The sequence below is a fragment of the Mastigoproctus giganteus genome, chromosome 5, assembly GCF_048544385.1.
Source record: "Mastigoproctus giganteus isolate SK-2022 chromosome 5, ASM4854438v1, whole genome shotgun sequence".
Taxonomy (NCBI): domain Eukaryota; kingdom Metazoa; phylum Arthropoda; class Arachnida; order Uropygi; family Thelyphonidae; genus Mastigoproctus; species Mastigoproctus giganteus.
The window spans coordinates 59,965,199-59,977,137 of NC_143579.1; the positions used below are offsets into that span (position 1 = coordinate 59,965,199).

The window sequence follows — 11,939 nt, forward strand, 5'->3', positions numbered from 1 at the left end:
TTTCAGTCCCACACGCATCGTCATTGTTATTATTAAATGGATTTCGCTGACTACAAAACCAACGCCGGGTAAAATAGACAGGAACAGACTTCCACAGACCGCCTATCATAGTAATACAAAACAGATCTCGACGGCCTCACAAGCATCAGCCAATCACCTACCTGAAGGCTAAAGAAAAAGATAGCAAAAACTCGGCAAAGTACAGGCCAATCACTTGTATCCCAACAACGTACAAGATCCGGACCACTTGCATAGCCAAGAAGATATCAGATCACTTAGAGAGCCAGAACATCATGACCGAACAGCAGAGGGGATGTAAGCAGATGAGCAAAGGATGCAACAAGCAATTGACCATTGATGCGGCAGTTATTGAGCAAGCCTGCAAAAAAGCATTGTAACCTGTACACGACGAAATTACCGCAAGGCGTTCGATTCCATGTCCCATAGCTGTCTGACAGAAAACGCTAAAGATCTACAGTCAATCCAACAGTGACAAACTTCCTAAAAGCAACCCTGGCAAAATGGAGGACCACCATCAAGGTCGAGAACATCACGACCAGACCGATCGCTATCAGAAGCATTTTCCAGGGAAATGTCATGAGTCCACTCTGCTTCTGTATAGCACTAAACTCACTATCCACCATGCTTAATGCCGTCAAGTATGGATATATCCTTGAAGAAGGGAGGAAGAACCTGTACATCATCTCCCACCTGATATTCATGAACGATATCAAACTATGCGCAGCAACCGAGAAGCAACTCCAAGAGCTTCGGAATCACCGAAGAGTTAAGAATTGATATCAGGATAAAATTCGGACTAGACAAATGAAGGACCCATGGATTGCGTCAGGAAAAACCAGTCCGTCGAAACTACTAGCTGAAGATCGGTAGAAAAATCGAAGCTATCACAAAGGGAGATACTGTACCTACAAATACATGGGGATGATGCAAGCTGAACAGCTAGAACATAAGGCAATCAAGACCCATCTGAATGAGAAATATCGTCGCAGACTCAGAAGCCTCCTAAAAGCAAAGCTAAACGGCGGGGGTTACAGTAAAAGCCATAAATACCTATGCAATTCCAGTACTAACGTACTCTTTCAAGATCAGAGTGAACTAACACCGAACTGAGAGGGGGATGGGGATCATAAGAAGGACAATAATGACGAAGAGCTGCCAATGCCATTCGAGGGCGGCCGTCGAGATCTGACCATAGCCGAAAAGGAGTAAGGGGATCTGATAGATCTAATAGATCTAATGGAACAACAGAATAAAGCGATTGAGAACCTGAAGGATTACTTCCAAAAAAAACATAGCGCCAACTCTACCAAGCCGTAAGGAAGACAAATAAGCGGCACACCCCGCTCCCAGTCATGTCTGCCATTCCATAGCAGACACTACTGTGACTTTCCATTTCATCTACGTATATATGCAGGTCACGACCTCATCTTATCTACATAGCCAAGAAGGCATTCAACGCATAGCTCACCAACGAGAAACTCTTCTACGAGATTGAAGCATTCATGCTCGCCATCCAAGACCAGGTAATAATCACCAGAAACTACATTGCCAGGAATCGCGGAGTAACATGACAAATTTCGACGATGCTACCGTGCCCTAGAAACAACCCAACATATCACATGGGGATACAGGATGATGATCCAGACGGAGTACACTTAAGGTCGCGAGGATAATACATAAGAAGCTAGAGAAGTACCAAGTAATCAAAGAAATTATAGTGTATCATAAGCACGAAACTCAGGCCGTACTAGAGAACCCCATCCACAAATTGTACTGACACCGCGCTATAAGAACGGACAAGATGATCCCACACAACAGACCGGACATAATCTTCACTGACAAGAAGGAAAAGACTACCTACCTGATCGACATAGCGGTGCCCAATACCAGCAACCTCCAGAAAACCTATGAAGAAAAGATCAGGAAGTACATAGACCTTACATAGGAAGTCAAAGAGGTGTGACATATGGACAAGTAACGACCATCGCGATCACCGTGTCAATGACCCGCATGATGTCAAACAGCCTACCTAAGTACAATAGGCTTCCCAGAGAACACCTACAAAGATTTCGAGAAAGCTGCGATCTTCAGCACCTGTAGGACGGCCAGAGTTTCTCGACCAATAATAATAATAATAATAAAAATAATAATAATCAAATATGCCGCCGGGGGGGGGGGGGAGAACTTTGATCCACACCTGAGAGTGACACCCTCACGAACCTGGTACCAGTACCATTCGCGGGGATGACAAAACCCATGAGGAGAACGAAGATAGCAATAATAACAATAATAATCACAATTAGTGTTATTAATTTAATAAAATTAATACTTACAGATTATTTACAAATAAAATTACTTAGAGAAAGAAAAGGTGGCAAAAGAATTTTGTATATATTTTCAAAGTCAAAATTTCTTTTAAATTTTTTTCATTTTATTATTACCTCAAATCAATATTCTAGGAAAGGCTTATTTTTTACCTATACGCAGAAAAAGTTTTATTTTAAAAAAATGTTGCATAAGCAAAAATTATTAGATATACATAAATTATTATATTGTATTCAGCCAATCAGAATGAGTAGACTATAAAAAAAAACTACTTTTGCAGTTTTTATTCTCTGAAATTATTTTAAAAACCCGTATGACAATTGAAAGTTGATGTTTTTCTCTTCGTACATTTACGCATTGCTAAAAATGTTGAAATTTCGGAAATTTTATATCACAAATATAAAAAAAAAAAAAAAAAAATTAATTAAAAAATAAATAAATAAGTTCGTCGTCATTAAATATTTACTTTCTGTTACCGTTGATGGCTCTTTCTGTGTTCTAACTAGTCATCAAACGCGAGAAGTTCAGCCCATGAGACAATTTGTATCGATCCTTGCTACCCGGAATCGAAGAGTGCAAACTATTACCGGTAATACGATATTCCCTAGGCCTGTTTGAAACATCGGTAAGCCAGGAAATAATTATTATTATTACATTCAGATTCTCTCCTGTTATTGTTTAGTATTTCATCGTTTTCTCAGTAAACGTGTCGCCATTATGGTGTCTGGAGGTCGCGAGGTCATAAGCCATAATGTTTATCAGTAAAAAATAAAAATAAATGCAAGAGCTGTTATAAAACCACTAATCTATTCATTTGCTACAATTTACACTTTCAGAAATTTTGATCTAAAATTTATTTTTTTATTCTTAGTAACTGTATTATATTATAATTATAAAATACTTATAAAAAGCCAAATAAGCTATCTACGTCTGATTCGTAGATGTAATCATAACATAATAGTATTGCTTAATTTATTTAGTATAGTTTCGAAATTCGTACAGATTTTATAGTTTTTCAGATATTTAGGAAATATTTTTGTATAAAATAAAACACAATTTTGTAGTGTATGAAATAATAAATCTCGTATTTTTTATAATAAGAAATTTATTATTTAAAATGTCCAGTTCATTCCCAGTTAGTTCTTATTGAGCTTTGCGTTGATTCATCGCGTTTCAGTTATTTTATTTTATTATTTATTTTTTTACTGAAGATCTTGAAAGGTAATTTTTGATGACACTGTTTTTTACTCGAATAGATAAACAGATGGATATACCTTTATTACAGAAATAAGCTGCGCATTCCAGCTTTATATTGAACAGACAGGAATAAAATGAGAATTCAGCAGAATAGTTGAAAGACGAATTAGCCAAAATAAATTAATTAAAAAAAAATGCGACTAAGAAAATTGGAATTTTTAAAAGCATGATGAAATAAAAATGTACCGTTAGTGGAATTACTCAGTAACTTCCATTTTTATGAAGATCTCAGTGTTAGAAAAGAAGTGTAATTTCTTGGGGTATTGCATGGTGAAATTAGATTCCCCATTTTTATGATGCAGCTGTTTGGTTGTTAGCAAACCAACCATCAAACTAGATCAGATTGATTCAGAGTTTGATTGTAACTACCAACTACGAATTTTTTCTTGTATTCCTCGTATTGAGTTAATATATTATTTCATCATTAAAATTTCTTCGGGTTTACGCACAGACAGAATTTTTTTTTTTTTTTTTTTTTGAGAAATCGCATTCTGAAACTGAATCAGCTTGTTTTCATGATATTTGACGTTATTTCGGTAAATCCTTAGCACAATAAATAAGAACCGTGATCTTAAAAAAAACAAACTAGTTTTACCTTGAAGAATAATTCATATTGGTTCGTTTCAACCTCAGTTTGATTATCTAAGCAAAAATTTATAGATATTTTCATTTATAAAAGATTTGTTGCTCTTTTTTTTATTTCGACAATTGACCTACATATACTGGGGTGTGTTAGATAACCACTGCCTTTGATATATTCTGCCTTGATTTTTATTGTTATTCTAACCTGATTTCTATCAGTGCAGTAATTTATTTTCGGCTAGTCTAGTCTAGACTGTGCTTATATTTCGCATTATTGAATTGATTAATTTTTGTAATTTTATACACACACACACACACTTGATAAACTGCAATTTCCTTACCAGAAAATGTTCGCTTGTGATTAAGTTGAGTTTACCATCAACGCGAAATTCATGTCCCAGAATAAGTGGAATTAAAAAATATAATTAAAACACATTTAATCGAGAACTACTCTGAACTTTGAAAAAAGGTCGATACCTTAAACGGTTTAGCAGGAGGACGCCTATACGTCAAATAAACTATGCCCATTAGGTCGTTTGAAGTAAATGCAACAGTATTTCTTGGAGGCTAAATGTGTTTGTATTTATAGTAAATATGGGATAAATCAATTTTGAACGGCTAGTTTACTGTATTTATATAGAACTGTCGAAATGAAAACCAATAATTGAATTCACAGATTTTCCAAGTTGTTTTAATTGCCTCAACATCATAATGACACACATACGTCGTGTGCAATTTCTTTTTCGGTGTTTGCTTAACTTATGCCCTTAGCGTGATCCGGCTAGTTTAAAGATCACGAGACCACTGACAAATATTACGAACAACAAGTTGGGATTTAGCAAGCGTACCTGAATAGTAGCAATGTATATCAAAATCAAAAACATCTTATTTAGCTTCCTTAAAGATTTTATTTTTTATTTTTGTTTGTTTCCACAAATGCTCTTTAAAACCTCACCTTCCCCTTTAAGTGAAACTGTTAGGATGAAAAATCAGATATTTTACTAAAATGTCCCTAAAAGACTCGCAAGGGTTTTATATTTGTTTAATATGACTAACTGAAAGGTTCTCAATTTTTTGTGACACGATAAGAATACACTGAGTGGTCATTTTATTAGATATACCTATTTTTTCATGAAGTGGAGTGCTCTTGCAGTAAGACCATCGTATGCTCATACTGTGAGATACAAAGCAGATGGGCAGATACGTAATGATGCTGCTGTATGTGCAGTTCAGTGCGAGAATGAGCAAAACGAAAGATTGAAGTGACCGGAGCATGGTAGTTTTTTTGTTAGCGCATCGGCTTCTGTGGCCATAATGCACCGCCCAAAGTTTTTGCATTTTACTGTGATCCAAGCCCGAGGCGGGATTCGAACCCGCGACCTTTGGGTTACCAGGCAGGCACTTCACCCACCTGGCTAGCCCGGGCGGCCCATTATAGTCGTAGCTTTTCATGGATGGGATATTGCAACTGACAGTCGAACCGGTTTCGTTCCTGTCAGCAAAAACAAAAAGGTACTGTGTGCTTAGAAACACTGACACTGGACAGTAGAGGATTGGAAAAATCCCGAATCCCGGTTCCTGCTGTTTCACGTCGATGGGAAGACTAGAGTATGGCGAAAACAACATGAGTTCATGGACTGAGCTTGTTAGTTATCAATAGTGCAGCGAGTGGTGGCGATGTAATGGTATGGGAGTATTTTCGTGGTATACGTTGAGTCCCTTGATGCAAGTGGAGCAACATTTAGATGTCATAGGTTATGCGGAAATTGTTTTCGATCAGGCACATGGCTGCAGTGTACCCAGATGCGAATGGGTTCTTCCAACAGGAATATGTACCATGTCACAAGACCAGAATTGTACAGAAAGGTTTGGAAAAGATGAAAGTGAATTGAGCTTACTGCAGTGGCCCAGTCACCAAATCTCAATTGGATTGCGATTTGTTGACTGGGAGGGCCACCTGTGGGAAACAATTCAGTCATTATGGACCAGCATACTGTACACGTTGATGGCATTTACTCACATAAAGCGAGGTTTTCCTATGTACATCATGTGGATCTAGCGCGCGACCGCGTGCGCGTAACGAGGTTCCCAAATTACTGAAAACTAAAGAAGATTGTTATATCTTTCAACTCTTCTGGGTGCGGGAAAATCGATGCTTAGGTTTAGGGCGGTATTTCCATATTCTTTCGCTCTCCTTAATCTGAGAAATCATACCCAATATATTTTAATCGGAGTGAATTGAAAAGTTCGAGGTAAATCTTGTAATTACAAAAATACAAAAAAAAAAAATTTTAACATTCACTAAATAAAAATACTCAGTCCCTTAAAAGTCACAGTTGCATAGTATTTACGCACGATACGCGCTTTTGCATTTCGGTAGATACATTATAGTGATCAGTCAATCAGCTTAATACAATAAACCGAATAAAATAAAAAAGACAAACTATATTCTTACCGGATTGTCCATTTAGCGCTCCCTCTGCAACAACTTCAAGATCTGGATGTTCCTGTTGAATAACTACTCTAGGAGGTTCAATTGGCCTAGGAGCAGGCGGTTCCGGTAGAATATGAGTTGCCACTCCATTTCCTGCAGGTCCATTCGCAGTTGGAATTGTGGCTTTGGTATTTGAACACCCCATGGTAAATAAAGAAATTCACTGTTTAGAAATTTGTATCTGCTAAAAAGGATTTCTCTGTTTTTCTTCGTATAACTTTCACCTTCTGTCACTCTCTGTGAACATTATTCCGCTTCGGATATCCAAAAAGGTTACTGATACGAAAGAGTTCTAAGTTATGATGGCATGCGTTTTGCTTTCGTCGGCAACTGGCGTGCAACATTTGAACGACTTTCACTGAGAGGAATGTGTGTGCTGCTTCCAATCACCTGATATGAACGCAAAGGCGACTTGCACGACACGTGAATATCCCGGCAGTAGTTCGAATACTTGTCGTTGAGTGTTCATTGATCGTCACTGGTGGTTATTTTCCAATGTTTCCACACTTAGAGCACTATTCTGCGCATGCTCTTATCACTTTCGTTTCTAGCCTAAGTTCAAGTTAGGTCATTTTGTAGGTGTTGATTGTTTCCTGTTTCTCTCATCCTACCCTTTCTCTTTCCCACTCACCATATCTACATATATTTAGAATTATTTAATTAAGTGTTCTTTAAGTGCGATTATAACCTTCGAATAAAAATAGATGAGTTTCGAAAAGCATACGATTTTTTATTTATTTTTTTATTATATTCCCTCTTTTTGCATATATGTATCATTAAATAGTTATTAGTTCGGTTACTTTATGGAAAATTTTAATCTTTTCGTAATAATACAAATGACCTCTAAAGCTAAACTACAAGGACACAAACAGTCTAAAGGAACATTTCATTTCTTGCAGTAGACGATACGCTTACAGTTTAAACTTGACACGCACGATTGTGGCGCTGTTTGAAAAATAGTTTTAATTATACCTTGTGTAATGTAATAAAAGAGAGTGAATAAAAATAAAATTAATCTATTTTATGTGTCATAAAATATTTTCATTAAACCTGCGCAGAAAAGTATTTTTTTATATATATATATATTATAAATATATACAATAAATAAATAAAATAAATACTGTATTAACCATGGGTTTTATTTGTAAAAGGAAAGGGAAAAAATATGTACTTTCGGATTTTAGACATAATTACTGTATTCCTTTTACTGAACTGCAGATGATTAGTCACAGGACTTCATAACGTAACTGGACTTCATAACCCCACGCATTCAAGAAAAATTATATAATTGACCTATGAAATAATAAATTGAGAATAATCTTGCCTATGTATCTGGTAGCCAACGGAACTTCACTTGCCCAAAATAGGAACCATAATAATACAAATGCTATTTTTAAAGAAATAATAGAACAGTCTTTTCAGTGATTATATTTGTTTCAAGAAAGAAACGACTCGCAGCGGTCTCAGGCGAGGGTAGCGTGGTTTTCTTCCGGAAACTCGCGTTTTTCGTCCAGCAAACAGAAAATCGACCACAGAACACACGCGATTTACAGACAATATACACGGAGCAACATGGCCTTAGTCGCCGATATTCCTAAAACCCAACAACAACCAACCAACCGATGACTCGTAGTCAAGGAAGTTCTTTTTATTTTTAAAGTCCATTAGCAATATGCTGGGCCTGTGTTTAGTACTCATACGCATATTACAAATTTGCAACTTGGCCTCTTTACAACGTAAACTCCAATGAAATCCTATAGATTATCAAACTATGTTTAATTCTTTGAAGGTGAAGCACAAATCTCTACGATAGTATTGCATTATAGTAATTTCAATTCTGGTGATTGCCAAATTTATACAGGATAAGCCTGTCCTCATTTTACTAATGAGAAGGTTTTTTACTGGAAGTTGTGTACGAGATTATGAGATCCCTTAAGTCCCAGGAATGACACATTTATGAGCCAAACATTGTGACCACCTACCTAGAGCGTTGGACCACCTTTTGCTCTGATAACAACATGAGGCCGGAGTAGCATCGATTCCACGAGACTGTGTCCTCAGATATCCTGGATCAGCTGGACAAAAGGACGTCCCGGTGTTCAGCAATAGAACGAGGCACTGGCGTGGATTGCCGAATGCTGCTTTCCACCGTATCTCCTAAATGCTCAAGGATTGATGTCGGGAGAATATGGCGGCCAAGAGATTACACAAAATTGCTGGATAAGATCCTCGAACCATTCGTTGTCGAGATCTGTATGCATATGTGTATGCACGTGTAGCACAGTGGTATCGTCACCGTCCTCCCCACACCGGAAAAGGCCCAGGTTTGAATCCCGTCGATGACGAGAGGAACTTTAATGGGCTTTTTTCACTCTGTGGCTGAGTTAGTCGGTCTCAGGCGTAGATAGCAAGGTTCCCCCCCCCCCAGAAACTGGGGGTTTTTCATCCAGAAAAACAGACAAATCGACCATAGAACACACGCAATTAACAGACATAAGGCAAACAGCACGGCAGATGAATTTAATTATTCGGATGGCCTAGAAATAATAGTTTTTTTTTTGTCTAAGGTGGCTCGTAGATAGCAAGGTTTTCCCCCCAGAAACTGGGGTTTTTTCGTCCAGCAAAACAGGCAAATCGACCAGAGAACACACGCAATTTACAGACTCAAATACGGGTTTATGCATTACATTACGGGTAATCCTAATATAATCATTTAATAAATTTTTGTCTAAGGTGGCTTCCAGATTGACCCTATCTCCACCTCATGCGAAGAAATACAGAATCTCTGTAAAACGGCCTGACATAGTGTTAATGTGTGTTTGTGAAATGTAAATGTCTGTTCTCTAGGGTGTGTTGTTTGTGTCAGGCCAGTTTGCTATCAGGGACAGCCAACACCTGGGCAGCTGCTGCCTCGCATCCATCGGCAAGAGGAGCCAGGCCTGTGACCTTACTGTAAAAAATGCACAAATCCCGCATCCACTGGAAGGAGTGCTAGCCAGTGGATTGCAAGCAATTCTGTACCCAGGTTGCCTAGGCCTAGGTACCAGCAAAAAATAAAACAAAACTTAATTACCCATGCTAACTTGCTGTTTATTAACTTTCTTCGAGTCGTGAAAACATATACTGTATACAAAACTTCTGAAAAATTTAAAATTTTAAACTAAATGAAAATCATCATTTAGAGCCACTAGTTGAATCTCTCTCTCTCTCTCTCTCTCTCTCAGGATAACTCAGCAAAAGTCTAAGGCTTCCAGTCAATAAATATGAAGTGAACATAGCTGTGTAAAATCATTTCAATCTATTTTCCTGTAATATAAATTTTACATCAAAGGTGAATAACTGAACCAGTTAAGTTGTTATTCCATCTACCCTGCCAAATATTATACAGCTCATCTAACAATTATCTTTTCAGTCTTTATACTGTTTTCTAATTGCGTTTGGACACCTATAATATTAATTGCTCTACCTTTTTTAAGATGATATATTCTAGTCCTAAACACAATATGCAAATCAAATGGAAATACCCCTCCAGTCACATCTAGGGCATTGGTGGATACTGTTGTACAGACCCTGTTAATAGCTAGCAACATAATTCTTTGGATTGACTGGCTTATTTCTGAATTTAACATTAGCTGTGCCAGCAGCATGTGACGTTATTGGAAGAAAGACCGCTTTATAATATAATATCAGGTGTCTGTTGTTTTGTCTCCAATCTGATTTTGAAATTCGAGTTATAGCTGCACTAAATGCTTTTATTTATTTGTTAGTTCTTCTAAATAATTCATAAAACTCAATTTATCATCAATATTTAACCTTAAATATTTTTAACATTTTACATATGCTATTTACTTATTATATATTTATGCAGACATGGTGGCCGACCATAATTAAATGAATTCCAGAACACTGTCGTTTTAGTTTTCTTAACAGAGATACTTAGTTTATTTGTAGATTCCCAAGAAGTTAAATCCTCGATTATACTTCTACCATTGTTCTCTAAAATCGATCTAGAATCGCCCAGAATATATAAAACTAGATCATCAGCATAAACTATTTTGTGGCACTGTTCATGATCCCAAGAGAGCCATCATTACAGAACTATATTCCAGCAGATTGGCCCTAGGACAGAGCCCTTGGGGCAACCTCTAAAAATCATTTTGTCATAACTGAAATATGAAATTTAACAGATATTTTCTGTTACTAAAATAATTACTAATAACGTCTTATATTCACTAATGACACTATTACACTCCCACCAGAGGGAATCAAATGCCCCTTCGAAATCAATGAACACTGCCATCATATACTTTGCTGAGGCCTCACTAACATTATTATTATTATTAGCCATATGGTGCAAGGAAGCCTGAGGCTTATGCTGCACCAGAAAAAAAAAATTCCCAAGTTACCCTGTGAGAGAGAGAGAGAGACAAAAGTATAAGGGAATCACCAAGAAAGAGAAGAATGATGATATCCAGCTCAGGACCCTGGGTGTGCCAAGCCCATACTCACCAGATGTGAGCCCCCGGATAACTCCTCAAATCCTTAATTGCGTTCTCTGCCGATCGACCTGTTCTAAAACCATACTGATTAGTTGTTGTTGTTATTAGGAGCATTAACAACTAAGGCTATATTGCTCCGGGGATATGCGGTGGTCATTCCCTGACCTTTCCGCATCCTCCGTATTTGGTGGTGACGGGCTCGAACCCCGGTCTAATCAAGAAGCGTGTGCTACGCACTGCTGCTGCTTCTTCCCACCTGGCTACGGAGGCGCCTACTGATTAGTTTCAAACAATTTATTTCTAAGAAGTAAATCATTAATCCTAATTATCAGCAGCCTTTCATAAAATTTACCTAAATTAGGTAACAATGATATTGGTCGATATGTTCTGATGTCTTACCAAATTTCGGAATTTATCTTCAGAATCGCAAATTCCGTATATCTGGAAAAATCATCTCAACTAAACGTTTGTTGTACGTGTTTAGCAACACCTGTGGAATATTTAAAACAACTTTACAATAACAATATTTTCAATAGGGTTCGACCATGGGCACTTATTAGGGTTCAGTTTAGCAACCACTGAACGTAGTTCCTGACAAGTAAATAAATCAGTATCTGATTCTGCAACATATAATTTATTTGCTTTTCTGATGTTTGACTGCTCCTCTGTATCATTTACTTCACTGTCGTCTTTGTATACGTTATCAACAATAGCCGACACAGAAGATACCCAATCACGAGTATAGCTATTGTGAGTTTTGA

General features: G+C 37.3%; 1 protein-coding gene across 1 annotated transcript in view; it reads right to left on the reverse strand.

The window, feature by feature from the left end:
* Positions 1 to 7,004, reverse strand: part of LOC150085434 (uncharacterized) — a 34,555-nt gene extending 27,551 nt beyond the window's left edge. Inside the window, exon 1 of the mRNA XM_090373240.1 lies at positions 6,641 to 7,004. Coding sequence (XP_090229366.1) covers positions 6,641 to 6,824 — 184 coding nt within the window. The 5' untranslated portion in view covers positions 6,825 to 7,004. The remainder of the gene's footprint in view (positions 1 to 6,640) is intronic.
* Positions 7,005 to 11,939: the final 4,935 nt, after the last annotated feature.